Source organism: Oncorhynchus kisutch, linkage group LG14 (assembly GCF_002021735.2).
Source record: "Oncorhynchus kisutch isolate 150728-3 linkage group LG14, Okis_V2, whole genome shotgun sequence".
NCBI classification, from domain to species: Eukaryota; Metazoa; Chordata; class Actinopteri; order Salmoniformes; family Salmonidae; genus Oncorhynchus; species Oncorhynchus kisutch.
In genome coordinates this window covers 75,537,925-75,556,902 of record NC_034187.2, presented here as the reverse complement: position 1 = coordinate 75,556,902, position 18,978 = coordinate 75,537,925, and the positions used below count along the sequence as shown (strand labels likewise).

General features: G+C 44.9%; 1 protein-coding gene across 3 annotated transcripts in view; it reads left to right on the top strand.

Annotated features, from left to right (window-relative positions):
• Positions 1-18,978, top strand: part of LOC109904379 (collagen alpha-1(XVI) chain) — a 148,853-nt gene that overhangs the window by 55,039 nt on the left and 74,836 nt on the right. For all 3 annotated transcript variants that reach the window (XM_031788978.1, XM_031788979.1, XM_031788977.1), the window contains exons 17-28: positions 35-130; positions 1,200-1,238; positions 1,425-1,469; positions 2,285-2,320; positions 3,115-3,228; positions 3,431-3,466; positions 7,394-7,555; positions 7,888-7,932; positions 8,086-8,121; positions 8,327-8,380; positions 8,588-8,638; positions 8,757-8,897. In XM_031788978.1, coding sequence (XP_031644838.1) covers positions 35-130; positions 1,200-1,238; positions 1,425-1,469; positions 2,285-2,320; positions 3,115-3,228; positions 3,431-3,466; positions 7,394-7,555; positions 7,888-7,932; positions 8,086-8,121; positions 8,327-8,380; positions 8,588-8,638; positions 8,757-8,897 — 855 coding nt within the window. The remainder of the gene's footprint in view (positions 1-34; positions 131-1,199; positions 1,239-1,424; positions 1,470-2,284; positions 2,321-3,114; positions 3,229-3,430; positions 3,467-7,393; positions 7,556-7,887; positions 7,933-8,085; positions 8,122-8,326; positions 8,381-8,587; positions 8,639-8,756; positions 8,898-18,978) is intronic.

Genomic DNA, 18,978 nt, shown 5'->3' with positions numbered 1-18,978 from the left:
TTGAACTTTAACCTTTAGTAACTTGTTTTCCCAGGGTACCTCTGGAAAAGTGGGGCCCGAGGGACTAGCAGGAGAACCGGGACACCCCGGACTTCCAGGACTTCCAGGAATTGGAAACCCAGGCCTACCAGTGAGTAGTGTCTGCCCTGGAATTCTATCTATCTGTGCCATCCTCTGGTCAGGAGTCAGAGTGCTGTTTTAAGAACTCTCCTGCCTCCCAGTTGTCTGATGCTTTATGCACTGGGCAGGGTGGGGCTGGGTTTGGCAGGCAATAGCTGCTATATGGATGCAGCTTTTGTGCCAAGAAGAATCTGTGTGTTACCTTTGACTAGAGCCTAAAAGCATCTGAAAGGTGAAATCGACAATTGAAACTTCACTTCAAATTCTTTAATAACATGATGTACACAGGAGAACATACACAGGGATTATAATGACAGAGTATTATAAATCCCTAGGTTTAGGAAGAGGTCCTAGAGAGTTCCTCCTTTGATTGTCAAGTAAGTCTGCTACTTGATTGGTTGATATAGAATGGTGGGTAGGCCGTATGCAAAATATAAATGGCGTTTGTACATAGACAGGAGAAGATTAATCATGTCTGGAAAATGTATTATAGAAACAAAGCAACCTTGCAGCTGTCTGACCATAGGCAGGTTAAACCATGGGATTTGTCGAATAAAATGAAACTATGTTTGTAGCTGCTTGATAAGCCTGGTTGCTTCCTCAGCCTGGTTATTAGTTGGTTGTCATAGGTCATAGGCATTAGTTACACAATTAATATAGGTCACTGACAATTATGGTTCAGCTTAAGAAAGCCTGTTTTCTGTCTGTCTGTCCGTTTGTCTTTGAATCTCTTGGCGAGCTGTGAATGAGTGGGTCACTCAGTGGCTTGTGTTTCTGAGAGAGAGGGAAAATCCTCTGCATTAGTCATTAGTAACTTTCACAACAATATCACTCTGTATGCAGAAGGGATTATGATATTAAGACAAATTTATAGATATAGAAAATGTATAAATCCACCTCTAACACATCTTAGTGAAGACACAGTATGTTACCCTTGACTGAAACCAAAAAGCTAGAGCTGAGCCTGTGTGTGAGTGTGTCTGTTCTTGTTGGGCTCTGGTAGACAGAGAAAGTGAAAGACAGTTAGAGAGGGGGATAGTTGGTCAGCTCTCTTTTTTTGTGTTTTGTTTTGTTCCTAGGGCACCCCAGGAGGACCACCTGGATCGAATGGAGAAAAGGTAAAAAATATCTGCGGTATTATTTTAAATCCAATTAAATTCTACTTCGAAACTTTGAAGGCTGCAGTATATGAAGTATGCAGATTATATTGTTTGATAATAACACATCCCACAACAATGTACATTTCTGGAATGTTACAACTGTTGTTATGGTTACTATTTCTTGTTCCTCTCTTCCTGTCCCAGGGTGATTCTGGGACACCAGGGAAAGATGGAGAGCCAGGAGATCCTGTGAGTACAGGATGCGTTCAGAAAACTGTTTTGTTTTTTAGTCAGTTAGTCATGTTAGTCAGCTAGTCGTGTTAGGTATGCTAGTAATGTTAGTCTCGTTAGTCCGTTAGTCATGTTAGCCAGTTAGTCAGTTAGCCATGTTAGTCAGTTAGTCATGTTAGTCGTGTTAGTCATGTTAGTCATGTTAGCCATGTTAGCCATGTTAGTCAGTTAGTCATTTTGTCATGTTAGTCATTTAGCCATGTTAGTCAGTTAGTCATGTTAGTCAGTTAGTCAGTTCGTCATGTTAGTCAGTTAGTCATGTTAGTCATTTATCCATGTTAGTCAGTTAGTCAGTTAGTCAGTTAGTCATGTTGGTCAGTTAGTCAGTTAGTCATGTTAGTCAGTTGGTCAGTTAGTCATGTTAGTCAGTTGGTCAGTTAGTCAGTTAGTCATGTTAGTCAGTTAGTCATGTTAGTCAGTTAGTCATGTTAGTCAGTTTGTCATGTTAGTCAGTTTGTCATGTTAGTCAGTTAGTCATGTTAGTCAGTTGGTCATGATAGTCCATTAGTCATGTCAATCAGATAGTCATGTTAGTCAGCTAGTCATGTTATTCAGCTAGTCATGCTAGTTATGTTAGTAAGTTAGTAATGTTAGTCACGTTAGTCTGTTACTTGTGTTACTCCATTAGTCGTGTTAGCCAGTTAGTCATGTTAGCCAGTTAGTCATGTTAGTCAATTAGTCCTTTAGTCATGTTAGTCAGTCATGTTAGTCAGCGTGTAATTTGAAACCTAATCATAATGCTCTACTATAATGTATTGCTGTTGTGTTTTCAGGGTCCTAGGGGTCCTGGTGGCGGTAAAGGAGATAAGGTGACTTACCCTCAGTGTCCCAGCTTGAATTATCGTGATTTTCTCTCTAAATATCTGTATATAATTGACTTGTCGGTGTGTGTATCTATACTTCTCTAGATATGTGGGTTTGTGTTTCTACATCTGTGACTGTTTGTGTTTCAACATCTGTGACTGTTTGTGCTTCAACATCTGTGACTGTTTGTGCTTCAACATCTGTGACTGTTTGTGCTTCAACATCTGTGACTGTTTGTGTTTCAACATCTGTGACTGTTTGTGTTTCTACATCTGTGACTGTTTGTGCTTCAACATCTGTGACTGTTTGTGTTTCAACATCTGTGACTGTTTGTGCTTCAACATCTGTGACTGTTTGTGTTTCAACATCTGTGACTGTTTGTGTTTCTACATCTGTGACTGTTTGTGTTTCAACATCTGTGACTGTTTGTGCTTCAACATCTGTGACTGTTTGTGTTTCAACATCTGTGGCTGTTTGTGTTTCTACATCTGTGACTGTTTGTGCTTCTACATCTGTGACTGTTTGTGCTTCTACATCTGTGACTGTTTGTGCTTCTACATCTGTGACTGTTTGTGATTCTACATCTGTGACTGTTTGTGATTCTACATATGTGGGTTTGTGTTTCTACATATGTGGGTTTGTGTTTCTACATCTGTGGGTTTGTGTTTCTACATCTGTGGGTTTGTGTTTCTACATCTGTGGGTTTGTGTTTCTACATCTGTGGGTTTGTTTTTCTACATCTGTGGGTTTGTGTCCGTACATCTCTGACTCTCTTTTACTCTCTGTGTCTGTCTCACAGGGTGACCCGTGTGAGTTGTGTCCCGTCCTGTCTGAAGACCTGGGCAACACTGTAGCCCTCCAGGGGAAGACAGGGCCCAAAGGAGAGCCTGGGATAGGAGACCCTGGCCTCCCGGTGAGATATATAGCACCCCTAACTCTTAACCTTTGACCCTTTAAAGGTGCACTCTGCAAGATGTGCATATAGTGATTTATGTTTAATATAGTCATCAAGGAATTCAGAAATGCTCATTTAAAGCTAGAAATATTTATTATCTCATCTTCTCTTCCTCTCCTCTTCTCTCCTCCCTCCTCATCTCCTGTCTTCTGTTCATCAGGGTCTTCAAGGATCAGATGGGAAGGCGGGAGAGAAGGTACAGAGTTCCTTTATATCTCACGTTTCATTCATGTGCTTTGAGAATGGAATACATACAGCCTCTAACTCAACTGTGCACACACACGCACACACACTCATATACTGTAGGTGCATACACACCAGTATACCAAGGGAGGCAGGTAGCCGAGCGGTTCAGAGCAGTGGGCCAGTAACCAAAAGGTTGCGGGTTTGAATCCCGAACCGACTAGGTGAAAAGGTGTTCTGAATAAGAACGTCTGCTAAATGACTAAAATGAAATGTACACACACACACATACGTACAGTGCCGTCGGAAAGTATTCTGACCCCTTGTCCACATTTTGTTACATTACAGCCTTATTCTAAAATTGATTAAATATTTTTTTTTTCCTCATCAATCTACACACAATACCCCATAATGACAAAGCAAAGACAGGTTTTATAGAAATGTTTGCTAATTTGTTCAAAATAAAAAAGGGAAATATCACATTAACATAAGTATTCAGATCCTTTACTCAGTGCTTTGATGAAGCACCTTTGGCAGAGATTACATCGTCGAGTCTTCTTGGGTATGATGCTACAAGCTTGGCACACCTGTATTTGGGGAGTTTCTCCCATTCTTCTCTGCAGATCCTCTCAAGCTCTACCAGGATGGATGGGGAGCGTTGCTGCACAGATATTTTTAGGTGTCTCCATAGATCCATAGGTCGTTGTCCTGTTGGAAGGGGAACCTTCGCCCCAGTCCGAGGCCCTGAGCGCTCTGGAGCAGAATTTCATCAAGGATCTCTCCGTACTTTCCTCCATTCATCTTTGCCTCGATCCTGACTGGTCTCCAAGTCTCTGCCGCTGAAAAGCATCCCCACAGCAAGATGCTGCCACCACCATGCTTCACCATAGGGATTTTGCCAGGTTTCCTCCAGATGTGACACTTGGCATTCAGGCCAAAGAGTTCAATCTTGGTTTCATTAGACCAGAGAGTCTTGTTTCTCATGGTCTGAGAGTCTTTAGGTGCCTTTTGGCAAACTCCAAATGGGCTGCCATGTGCCTTTTCCTGAGGAGTGAGTGGCTTCCGAATGGCCACTCTACCATAATGGCCTGATTGTTAGAGTTCTGCAGAGACCTGTCCTTCTGGAAGATTCTCCCATCTCCACAGAGGAACTCTGGAGCTCTATCAGAGTGACCATTTAGTTCTTGGTCACCTTCCTGACCAAGGCCCTTCTCCCCCGATTGCTCAGTTTTGCCACTATGGGGGACCTTCAATGCTTGGGGACCTTCAATGCTGCAGACATGTGTTGATACCCTTCCCCAGATCTGTGCCTCGACACAATCCTATCTCGCATCTCTACGAACATGGCTTGGTTTTTGCTCTGTTAACTGTGGGACCTTATGTAGACAGGTGTGTGACTTTCCAAATCATGTTCAATCAATTGAATTTACCACAGGTGGACTCCAATCAAGTTGTAGAAACATCTCAAGGGCAATCAATGGAAACAGGATGCACCTGAGCTCAATTTCAAAGCTCATAGCGAAGGGTCTGAATACTAATGTAAATAAGATATTTCTGTTTATTTATTTTATACATTTGCAAAAACTCCAACAAAAATTGTTTTCGCTTTGTCATTATGGGGTATTGTGTGTAGATTGATGATGGTTTAAAAAAAATCAATTTTAGAATAAAGCTGTAACATAACAAAATGTGGGGAAAGTCAAGGGGTCTGAATACGTTCCGAAAGCACTGTGTATATAGACAAACAAGTGCTTTCAAGGTTCCTAACACACACACACACACACACACACCATGCTGTGCCTGTAACCACATATTGTAATTGTTTAGCAGCCTTCCCCATCCCAAACCACAGACCATGTTGTGACATGACAGCTGTATTGTGGCCAGCGTCTCCTCTATGGCTGAATAACTGATCTGTTAGGGACAAAACATTAGACATAGTTGACTAACTGATATGTTAGGGATACCACATCAGATATAGTTGAATAAAAAAATTGTTAGGGACACCACATTAGACAAAGTTGACCAACTGATATGTTAGGGTCACCACATTAGATATAGTTGAATAAATGATCTGTTATGGACACCACCTTAGATATAGTTGAATAAATGATATGTTAGGGACACCACATTAGATATAGTTGACTAACAGATCTGTTAGGGACACCACATTAGATATAGTTGAATAAATGATCTGTTAGGGACACCACCTTAGATATAGTTGAATAAATGATATGTTAGGGACACCACATTAGATAGAGTTGACTAACAGATCTGTTAGGGACACCACATTAGATATAGTTGAATAAATGATCTGTTAGGGACACCACATTAGATATAGTTAACTAACAGATCTGTTAGGGACACCACATTAGATATAGTTCAATAAATTATATGTTAGGGACACCACATTAGATATAGTTGATTGTCTGATCTGTTAGGAATACCACACTATATATAGTTGAATAAATTATATGTTAGGGACACCACATTAGATATAGTTGAATAAATGATCTGTTAGGGACACCACATTAGATATAGTTGACAAACTGATCTGTCAGGGACACCACATTAGAATAACTGATCTGTTAGGGACACCGCATTAGATATAGTTGATTGTCTGATCTGTTAGGAATACCACACTATATATAGTTGAATAAATGATATGTTAGGGACACCACATTAGATATAGTTGAATAAATGATCTGTTAGGGACATCACATTAGATATAGTTGATTAACTGATCTGTTAGGGACACCACATTAGATATAGTTGATGAACTGATCCGTCAGGGACACCACATTAGAATAACTGATCTGTTAGGGACACCACATTAGATATAGTTGATTATCTGATCTGTTAGGGATGCTACTTTAGATATAGTTATTTAACTGATCTGCTAGGGACACCACATGAGATTAACTGATCTGTTTGCACTCAACAGAAGACTAACTGATCGGTTTGGACACCACATTAAACTGATCTGTTTGGACACCACATTAGACAAACTGATCTGTTTGGACACCACATTATACTAACTGATCTGTTTGGACACTACATTAGATATAGTTGACGAACTGATCCGTCAGGGACACCACATTAGAATAACTGATCAGTTAGGGATACCACATTAAATATAGTTGATTATCTGATCTGTTATGGACACTACATTAGATATAGTTGACTAACTGATCTGTTAGGGACACCACATGAGATTAACTGATCTGTTTGGACACCACATTAGATATATTTGACTGACTGAACTGTTAGGGACACCACATTTAACTAACAGATCTGTTTGGACTCAACAAAAGACTAACTGATCTGTTTGGACAACACATTAAAGTGATCTGTTTGGACACCGCATTAGACTAACTGATCTGTTTGGACAACACATTAAAGTGATCTGTTTGGTCACCGCATTAGACTAACTGATCTGTTTGGACTCAACATTAAAGTGATCTGTTTGGACACCGCATTAGACTAACTGATCTGTTTGGACAACACATTAAAGTGATATGTTTGGACACCGCATTAGACTAACTGATCTGTTTGGACACCACATTATACAATCTGATTTGTTTGGACACCACATTAAACCCATCTGTTTGGACACCACCTTAGACTAACTGATCTGTTTGGACACCACCTTAGACTAACTGATCTGTTTGGACACCACATTAAAGTGATCTGTTTGGACATCACATTATACAATCTGATCTGTTTGGACACCACATTAAAGTGATCTGTTTGGACACCACATTATACAATCTGATTTGTTTGGACACCACATTAAAGTGATCTGTTTGGACACCACATTATACTAACTGATCTGTTTGGAAACCACTTTAGACGATACACCTTAAAGGAAGCATGCCTATTAGTGGGTGTTATCACTAATCTGACTCACTGTTATGATGTGTGTCTGTGTGCTTGGCAGGGAGAGGTGGGATCGGATGGGGTCAAAGGGGAAAAGGGTGACGCATGTGCTGTGTGCCCCACCCTGGGTGAAATACCTGGTGCCAACATGGTTGCTATGAAACAAACTCTGACACTCAAAGGAGAGAAAGGAGAACCTGGGCTGGGACAGAAGGGAGAACAGGTGAATGTGTGTTTTTTGGAAATGAATGTGTAAGTGTGTGTTCTGTTGTGTTGTCTTGTGTGTGTCACGGGAGGTTGGTGGCACCTTAATTGTGGAGTTCCTGGCCTTGTGGTAATGGCTGTACGGAATAGGTGGAATGGCTTCAAATACATCAAACACATAGTTTCCAGGTGTTTGATGCCATTCCTTTTGCTCCTTTCCGACCATTATAATGACCCGTCCTCCCCTCAGCAGCCTCCTGTGGTGTGTGTGTGTTTGTTTGTACCTGTGTTGTTCCTGTTTCTGTGTATCTGACCCAGAAGTAACTCCTCCACTCTGTTGGTGTTTTACAGGGGGAGGCTGGACTCGTTGGCCTGGCAGGGCTAGGAGGGGAAAAGGTGTGTACTGCGTAAGGTTCCAAGTAGGACACAGGAGTTTTGACATATTGCAGAGACTGATGGAATAGATGTGTTTATGTATCTCACCCATTAAATTTAGTTCAAAAGCAATTTGTACAGTTCTGTTGACATTACAGTTTATCTTGTTTCCAGGGTAACGCTGGTGGCAAAGGAGCTGACGGTAAAACGGTGAGTGTAGACTACCATTAAGAGTGATTTCACTAGACTCTTTTCAGTGACTGATACTTTATATTCATACTTTATATTCATAGTTGTCACCCGTTATGATAAAATATTTCTCAGAAATGACTGATGCAGATATTATTTCAGTTGGCGGCTGCGATGCTCTTTGGAGATAAAGTGATGACATGTACTGTAACTATTTATCTGATAGGGCAAAACTGGACCCAGAGGACCTAGTGGCAAGGATGGACTGAAGGGGATAAAGGTGAGAGATGGAGATAACAGACACTACATCCAATACTGGCTGATGTCACCATATTGTGTTATGTTGGGTTAGAGTATGTTAGAGTGTGTTAGAGTGTGTAATGTTGTGTAGTGTTGTGCTGTGTTATATATTGTGTTATGTGTTGTGTTAGGTTGTGTTATGTTGTGTTGTCTTGTGTTATATTGTGTCATTTTATTATTTTGACAGGGAGATGCAGGGATTCCTGGTCTGGGAACTCCAGGTCCTAAGGGCGAGAAGGTGAAGTGTGTGTGCGTGCATGTCTACACATGAAAGTATGGCTATCCGTGTGTCCACACAGGTGTGTAGGAGAGTTTTGCCACCCGTCCTAACCCAGTGTGTCTCCCATCTACCCCAGGGTGCGTCGTGTGAGGTGTGCCAGTCTTCTCCCTCAGAGGTGGGCAGTGAGACGTCCATTGTCAAGGTGCTAGCTACCCCAGGTGACCTTGGCCTTCCAGGGCCTCCCGGGCTTCCAGGAGTGGGCGCCGATGGCAAACAGGTGAGACCACTCTACCTGACAGGAAAAGAGTTGCAACAGGCTTCTCTGCTTACTTCGTTATCCAGGTTTGTCATAAGTTTGACGATGCTTGTTTAACATGACCAAGCCAACAACATACACATGCCTCTGTCAAACCTACCAAAACACCAACCTGAATGTAGTTTAGTGTATACAGTGGTTCCTCCTTTAAAAGTTGCATCATATTGCACCTTGCGTGCTGCCGCAGAATTCTGTGGCACGTCATTTAATTCTCAGCCATTTTTTCCTGTTACTGCAAGTTATTGCTAGTATAACCACCAAAGTACATCTTTGAGAAGCATTTGATAGAATTCCGTATTGGCATTACCTGAGAATTGAAAACCTTTTTTGTGATAACATAGTATATGGGATTGATTTTAAGAAATTTGGCTTTATTAATTAGATTAATATTATGGTGTTTATATTCAGAGAAAAACGAAACCCTCAGGATCGAATGGAAAATATGGCGATGTACAACGTGACGTTCGGAGGTAGGCTACAAGATTGGAGGATTCTAAATTGTTTGCCTTCATTAGACAACTTTGTTCCAATATTTCTGTAAGTCAGGGATATTTATTCCCATAGTAATTCCCTTAGTAATTTGTTACAATGGCGCCGGAGGAGATGGCCGCCGTTGTACGGTCTCCTAACCAATTGTGCTATTATGCGGGGGGGGGGGGGGGTTTCACAATATTTTTTTATTATTTTGTACATAATGTTTTCGCAACCGTATCTTACAGAAGAAAAGAGCTTCTGGATATCAGGACAGCGATCACTCACCTCAGATTAGACAAAGATTTCTTCAACAACAACAAGCAGGACTCACACGATATTCTCCAAACACCCCACAAGGCAGACATCCCAATTATTCGCAAAAGGAAGCGACGCAGAGGACGAAGAGCCAGATGCCTCGTCCGGACCCGCAGAAGAAACCTAGGAATGCTGCCGTTACCGTCAATATTACTCGCAAACATGCAATCATTGGACAATAAACAAGATGAGGTAAGATCACGAATATCCTACCAACGGGACATCAAAAACGGTATTATCCTATGCTTCACGGAATCATGGCTGAATGATGACATGGATATTCAGCTAGCGGGATACATGCTGCACCGGCAGGATAGAACAGCACACTCCGGTAAGACGAGGTGGGGCGGTCTGTGAATATTTGTAAACAACAGCTGGTGCACGAAATCTAAGGAAGTCTCTAGATTGTGATAAACTGCAGGCCACACTACTTACCTAGAGAGTTCTCAGCTATACTTTTCGTGGCTGTTTATTTACCACCACAGAGAGATGCCGGCACTAAGACCGCACTCAGTCAGCTGTATAAGGAAATAAGCAAACAGGAAACCACTCAGCCAGAGGCGGCGCTCCTAGTGGCCGGACACTTTAATGCAGGGTTATTTAAATCAGTTCCACCAAATCTCTATCAACGTGATAAATGTGCTACCAGAGGGAAAACAATTCTCGATCACCTGTACTCCACACACAGAGACGTGTACAAAGCTCTCCCTTGCCCTCCATTTGGTAAATCCGACCACAACTCTATACTCCTGATTCCTGCTTACAAGCAAAAATTAAAGAAGGAACGGTGACTCGGTCTATAAAAAAATGGTCAGATGAAGCAGATGCTAAACTACAGGACTGCTTTGCTATCACAGACTGGAACATGTTCCGGGATTCTTCCGATGACATTGAGGAATACACCACATCAGTCACTGGCTTTATCAATAAGTGCATTGAGGACGTGGTCCCCTAAGTGACTGTACGTGCATACCCCAACCAGAAGCCATGGATTACAGGCAACATTTGCACAGAGCTAAAGGGTAGAGCTGCCGCTTTCAAGGTGCGGGACTCTAACATGGAAGCTTACAAGAAATCCTGCTATGCCCTGCGACAAACCATCAAACAGGCAAAGCGTCAATACATGGCTAAGATTGAATCATACTACACCGGCTCCAACACTCGTCGGATGTGGCAGGGCTTGCAAACTATTACAGACTACAAAGGGAAGCACAGCCGTAAGCTGCCCAGTGACACGAGCCTACCAAACAAGCTAAACCACTTCTATGCTCGCTTCGAGGCAAGCAACACTGAGGCATGCATGAGAGCATCAGCTGTTCTGGACGACTGTGTGATCACGCTCTCCGTAGCCGACGTGAGTAAGACCTTTAAACAGGTCAACATACACAAGGCTGCGTGGCCAGACGGGTTACCAGGATGTGTGCTCCGGGCATTTGCTGACCAACTGGCATGTGTCTTCAATGACATTTTCAACATGTCGCTGATTGAGTCTGTAATACCAACAAGCTTCAAGCAGACCACCATAGTCCCTGTGCCCAAAACACAAAGGCAACCTGCCTTAATGACTACAGGCCCGTAGCACTCACATCCGTAGCCATGAAGTGCTTTGAAAGGCTGGTAATGGCTCACATCAACACCATTATCCCAGAAACCCTAGACCAAATCAAATCAAATCAAATGTATTTATATAGCCCTTCGTACATCAGCTGATATCTCAAAGTGCTGTACAGAAACCCAGCCTAAAACCCCAAACAGCAAGCAATGCAGGTGTAGAAGCACGGTGGCTAGGAAAAACTCCCTAGAAAGGCCAATACCTAGGAAGAAACCTAGAGAGGAACCAGGCTATGTGGGGTGGCCAGTCCTCTTCTGGCTGTGCCGGGTGGAGATTATAACAGAACATGGCCAAGATGTTCAAATGTTCATAAATGACCAGCATGGTCGAATAATAATAAGGCAGAACAGTTGAAACTGGAGCAGCAGCACAGTCAGGTGGAAGTTGAAACTGGAGCAGCAGCATGGCCAGGTGGACTGGGGACAGCAAGGAGTCATAATGTCAGGTAGTCCTGGGGCATGGTCCTAGGGCTTAGGTCAGTTGAAACTGGAACAGCAGCATGGCCAGGTGGACTGGGGACAGCAAGGAGTCATCATGTCAGGTAGTCCTGGGGCATGGTCCTAGGGCTCAGGTCCTCCGAGAGAGAGAAAGAAAGAGAGAAGGAGAGAATTAGAGAACGCACACTTAGATTCACACAGGACACCGAATAGGACAGGAGAAGTACTCCAGATATAACAAACTGACCCCAGCCCCCCGACACATAAACTACTGCAGCATAAATACTGGAGGCTGAGACAGGAGGGGTCAGGAGACACTGTGGCCCCATCCGAGGACACCCCCGGACAGGGCCAAACAGGAAGGATATAACCCCACCCACTTTGCCAAAGCACAGCCCCCACACCACATTGCACCACACCCACTCCAAATTGCATACCGCCCAAACAGATCCACAGATGATACAATCTCTATTGCACTCCACACTGCCCTTTCCCACCTGGACAAAAGGAACACCTATGTGAGAATGCTATTCATTGACTACAGCTCAGCGTTCAACACCATAGTACCCTCTAAGCTCATCACCAAGCTAAGGATCCTGGGACTAAACACCTCCCTCTGCAACTGGATCCTGGACTTCCTGACAGGCTGCCCCCAGGTGGTGAGGGTAGGTAGCAACACATCTGCCACGCTGATCCTCAACACTGAAGCTCCCCAGGGGTACATGCTTAGTCCCCTCCTGTAATCCCTGTTCAACCACGACCGCATGGGCAGGCACGACTCGAACACCATCATTAATTACGACACAACAGTGGTAGGCCTGATCACCGACAACGACGAGACAGCCTATAGGGAGGAGGTCAGAGACCTGGACGGGTGGTGCCAGAATAACAACCTGTCCCTCAACATAACCAAGACTAAGGAGATGATTGTGGACTACAGGAAAAGGAGCACCGAGCACGTCCCCATTCTCATCGACGGGGCGGTAGTGGAGCAGGTTGAGAGCTTCAAATTCCTTGGTGTCCACATCAACAACAAACTAAATTGGTCCAAACACACCAAGACAGTCGGGAAGAGGGCACAACAAAGCCTATTCCTCCTCAGGAAACTAAAAAGAGATCCTCAAAAGGTTCTACAGCTGCAACATCGAGAGCATCCCTCGGCCTCCGACCGCAAGGCACTTCAGAGGGTAGAGCGTACGGACCAGTACATCACTGGGTCAAAGCTGCCTGCCATCCAGGACCTCTACACCAGGCGGTGTCAGAGGAAGGCCCTAAAAATTGTCAAAAACCCACAGCCACCCCAGTCATAGACTTTTCTCTCTACTACCGCATGGCAAGCGGTATGGTTCCCAATCAGAGACAACGATAACCACCTGCCTCTGATTGAGAACCACTATAGGCAACCATAGACTTACCTAGACTACTATACTAAACACTACCCCATCAATCTACAAAACCCCTAGACAAGACAAACACATAATTCACCCATGTCACACCCGGGCCTAACCAAAATAATAAAGAGAAGACAGAATACTAAGACCAGGGCGTGACAGTACACCCCCCCCCCCAAAGGTGCGGACTCCCGGCCACACACCTAAACCCATAGGGGAGGGTCTGGGTGGGCGTCTGTCCACGGTGGCGGCTCTGGCGCTGGACGTGGACCCCACTCCATCATAGTCTTTGTCCACCTGCTTAGCGTCCTTAGATTGGCGACCCTCGCCGCCGACCTTGGCCTACTAACCTTAACAAAGGGCCCCACTGGACTGAGGGGTAGCTCAAAACTGAAGGGTAGCTCAGGATTGAGAGGAAGCTCAGGACTGAGAGGAAACTCAGGACTGGGAGGAAGCTCAGGGCTGCTCAGGCAGGGTGATGGCTCTGGCAGATCCTGGCTGAATGGCGTCTCTGGCAGATCCTGGCTGAATGGCGGTTCCTTCAGATCCTGGCTGACTGGCGGCTCTGGCAGATCCTGGCTGACTGGTGACTCTGGAAGATCCTGGCTGACTGGAGGCTCTGGCAGATCCTGGCTGACTGGCGGCTCTGGCTGCTCCATGCTGACTGGCGGCTCTGGCTACTCAATGCTGACTGGCGGCTCTGGCTGCTCCATGCTGACTGGCGAGTCTGGCGGCTCATGACAGACGGGAGACTCTGCCGGCTCATGACAGACGGGAGACTCTGGCAGCTCATGACAGACGGGAGACTATGGCGGCTCATGACAGACGGGAGACTCTGGCGGCTCATGACAGACGGGAGACTCTGGCAGCTCATGACAGACGGGAGACTCTGGCGGCTCATGACAGACGGGAGACTCTGGCGGCTCATGAAAGACGGGAGACTCTGGCGGCTCATGACAGACGGGAGACTCTGGCGGCTCATGACAGACGGGAGACTCTGGCGGCTCATGACAGACGGGAGACTCTGGCGGCCCATGACAGACGGGAGACTCTGGCGGCTCATGACAGACGGGAGAGTCTGGCGGCTCATGACAGACGGGAGACTCTGGCATCTCATGACAGGCGGGAGACTCTGGCAGCGCTGGACAGGCGGGAGACTCCGGCAGCGCTGGAGAGGAGGAAGGCTCTGGCAGCGCTGGACAGGCGAGGCGCACTGAAGGCCTGGTGCGTGGTGCTGGCACTGGTGGTACTGGGCCGAGGACACGCACAAGAAGCCTGGTGCGGGGAGCTGCCACCGGAGGGCTGGTGCGTGGAGGTGGTACTGGATAGACCAAACCGCGCAGGCGCACTTGAGCTCTTGAGCACCGAGCCTGCCCAACCTTACCTGGTTGAATGCTCCCGGTCGCCCTGCCAGTGCGGCGAGGTGGAATAGCCCGCACTGGGCTATGCAGGCGAACCGTGGACACCATGCGCAAGGCTGGTGCCATGTAAGCCGGCCCAAGGAGACGCACTGGAGACCAGATGCGTAGAGCCGGCTTCATGACACTTGGCTCGATGCCCACTCTAGCCCGGCCGATACGAGGAGCTGGTATGTACCGCACCGGGCTATGCACCGGCACTGGAGACACCGTGCGCTCCACAGCATAACACGGTGCCTGCCCGGTCTCTCTAGCCCCCCGGTAAGCACAGGAAGTTGGTGCAGGTCTCCTACCTGGCTTCGCCATACTCCCTGTGTGCCCTCCCCCCCAATACATTTTTGGGGCTGGCTCTCGGGCTTCCTTGCCAACCGTGTTCCCTCGTATCGCCGGCGCCTCTCTCCGGCTGCCTCTGCTCTCCTAAGTGCCTCCACCTGTTCCCATGGGAGGCGATCTCTTCCAGCCAGGATCTCCTCCCAAGTGTAGCAACCCTTGCCATCCAACACATCATCCCATGTCCATTCCTCCTTGCGCTGCTCCGGCTGCCGCTGCCTGTCACCACGCCGCTTGGTCCTGTTGTGGTGGGTAATTCTGTAACGGTTTTCTTCTGGTGAAAGAGAGGCAGACCAAAATGCAGCGTGGTTATCTTTATACATCTTTAATGAAAGATGAAAAATGAACAATATACAAAACAAGAAACGTGAAAAACCGAAACAGCCCTATCTGGTGCAACAAACACAAAGACAGGAAACAATCACCCACAAGAGACCTAAAGAATATGGCTGCCTAAATATGGTTCCCAATCAGAGACAACGATAACCACCTGCCTCTGATTGAGAACCACTCTAGGCAACCATAGACTTACCTAGACTACTATACTAAACACAACCCCATCAATCTACAAAACCCCTAGACAAGACAAACACATAATTAACCCATGTCACACCCTGGCCTAACCAAAATAAGGCTGCTACTCTCTGTTTATCTTATATGCATAGTTACTTTAACTTTACATTCATGTACATACTACCTAAATTGGCCCGACCAACCAGTGCTCCCGCACATTGGCTAACCGGGTTATCTGCATTGTGTCCCACCACCCACCAACCCCTCTTTTTACACTTCTGCTACTCTCTGTTCATCATATATGCATAGTCACTTTAACGATCCCTACATGTACATACTACCTCAATAAGCCTGACTAACAGGTGTCTGTATATAGCCTTGCTACTCTTTTTTTCAAATGTCTTTTTACTGTTGTTTTATTTCTTTACTTACCTACACACACACACACACATATACCTTTTTTTTCTCGCACCATTGGTTAGAGTCTGTAAGTATGCATTTATGTTTATTAGGCTACTGTGCCATCTACAATACATACTGTAGTAAACATGGGAAAGTGCCTAATTCCTTAAAGCAGGGAGAGCAGGCCATGTATGTACTACAGAAGGAGGGGCATAACAATAATGCACTGCACTATGGTGAACAAAGGGCACATTATACAAATACAATCAGTGGGAATAGGGGCCAGGTGTGCGCTATGAAAGTTCCAGAGGGATCCGTGACAGTACACCCCCCCCCTCCCGAAGCGCTTCACAAGCAGCGCAGCGACACTGGTCTAGAGGACGATCACAGGAACGCAGTGCGGGTCGATCAGGACCCAATGCAGCAGCCAAAGTTGCATAGTTGTCGGACGGATCAGTAGCAGTGGCGTCGAACGGACCGGTTGTGGCGGCGTCGGACGGGCCAGTTGTGGCTGCTGAAGTAGCGTTGTCGGACGGATCCATTGTGGCGACTTCGGACGACCCAGTTGCAGCTGCCGAAGTTGTGGCGGCGCCAGACGGACCAGTCGCAGGGTCGTCGGACGACCCTGCGAGGACAAAGACCAAACAAACACTATACAAAACACAGTGGACATTGGAACAATAATCAACATCCCAATGGAAACCAAAGGGCAAACTTATACAAGTAGTAATCAGTGAGGTGTGCGTAATGAAAGTTCCGGAGGGATCCGTGACAGGTGCAGACTTTTTTTTCTTTAAATCATTGTTTTATGTAGGATGCTACATTTTTGACTAGTTTCAATTGTAAGTAGGTCGGATGAAAAGAAATCCTACTTCCATTAGGCTGTTAAGCCTCATAGTCTACCTCAGTCAGTTGAGTTATTTTATATAGGTCTAGGCTCCGAAGAAATAGACTCCAATTAAGCCCTTTTGTTGTTTGTAAAGTCAAATTCAAAAGGCACTCACACATTTGAGCTATCTTTTTGCAGGTGCATGGCAACAGCCGGATAAGATGAGGAAAAAGAGGAGGAACCCGCACACTGCTCTTGATAGTATCACTGATCTTTAATAAGCTTATGTGTCGGCCTCACGGCCTTCATCAGAGCTTTTGTGGGTTTTTTAAATTAGCACCCTTATGTAGACCTAGCCACACCCACATCCATTCCAAGCATCGAAAGGAGTTGGAGGCGAAGGAAAAACAAATAAGTGCTACCAAATATAACAATATGCATTTCATAAATATTCAAAAAAAGTGTGTACATAAAACGGATTAAACATCTGTAAAAACCACAATGAGGACATCGACCTCCAAGCCAGTTTTCATAAACCATCGGGTACAGAGTAATCTGAAATATGGGCATAAATTTATGTTCAAATTTACAACAAAACGTTAATTTCATCATTCAGACCTTTTGGAAATTAATGTCTGGAGGGTGAAAATCCCAAATCATTCTCTTTTACTCAGAGTATTATTTATATCACCTCCCGTGTCTGATATCTTAACTTTCTGTATGACACAAAATCTGAAGGTAGAAATGTCATGTTTTTGTTAATTAATTAAAATGTACTGCGACTGGATAATCCCTGTCGTTTCTCCTAATTAAACTTTTATGTTCAATGATTCTCTGTTTGAGAGAACAAGAGGTTTACCTACATAGCACAGCCCACATGGATATTTAATAATGTAGATAACACGGATGGTGGAACACGTAATAATGTGATATATTTGGAACCGTTTTCGTGTGTGGGTGGCAGAAATATTCAGACACATCATATTGTTGCACTGTGCGCAACCTCTGCATTTATAGCTACCATTTGGAAGAGGGCGTAAAAGAGCCTGGCTGATTTTCTTTTGTGGCTGGCAGTTGGCATGGAACAATTTATTGCGTAAATAGAACATACCAGTGTTTCTTGACCGCATCTCCCACTTTTCGTGAGTTCAAAGTATACTGTATGTAGTTGTGAACATTACGAAGGGTTCCTTAGCTTTAGCGGTCGTTTCTGTAGCAGTTCATCTGGTGTTTTCCCCAATGCCAAATTAAGAGCTTCATCCACACATTGTGGAGAATAGGGGGGGAGGATTCCCACCGAGCTCGGCTATTAGACAATTCTTTAGTAACGGTTGAATAGTGTATTGTTCAGCTAATAGCCCATCCTGCTACGCTAGTAGAGGTTGAATAGTGTATTGTTCAGATAATAGCCCATCCTGCTACGCTAGTAGAGGTTGAATAGTGTATTGTTCAGATAATAGCCCATCCTGCTACGCTAGTAGAGGTTGAATAGTGTATTGTTCAGATAATAGCCCATCCTGCTACGCTAGTAGAGGTTGAATAGTGTATTGTTCAGATAATAGCCCATCCTGCTACGCTAGTAGAGGTTGAATAGTGTATTGTTCAGATAATAGCCCATCCTGCTACGCTAGTAGAGGTTGAATAGTGTATTGTTCAGATAATAGCCCATCCTGCTACGCTAGTAGAGGTTGAATAGTGTATTGTTCAGATAATAGCCCATCCTGCTACGCTAGTAGAGGTTGAATAGTGTATTGTTCAGATAATAGCCCATCCTGCTACGCTAGTAGAGGTTGAATAGTGTATTGTTCAGATAATAGCCCATCCTGCTACGCTAGTAGAGGTTGAATAGTGTATTGTTCAGATAATAGCCCATCCTGCTACGCTAGTAGAGGTTGAATAGTGTATTGTTCAGATAATAGCCCATCCTGCTACGCTAGTAGAGGTTGAATAGTGTATTGTTCAGATAATAGCCCATCCTGCTACGCTAGTAGAGGTTGAATAGTGTATTGTTCAGATAATAGCCCATCCTGCTACGCTAGTAGAGGTTGAATAGTGTATTGTTCAGATAATAGCCCATCCTGCTACGCTAGTAGAGGTTGAATAGTGTATTGTTCAGCTAATAGCCCATCCTGCTACGCTAGTAGAGGTTGAATAGTGTATTGTTCAGATAATAGCCCATCCTGCTACGCTAGTAGAGGTTGAATAGTGTATTGTTCAGATAATAGCCATCCTGCTACGCTAGTAGAGGTTGAATAGTGTATTGTTCAGATAATAGCCCATCCTGCTACGCTAGTAGAGGTTGAATAGTGTATTGTTCAGAT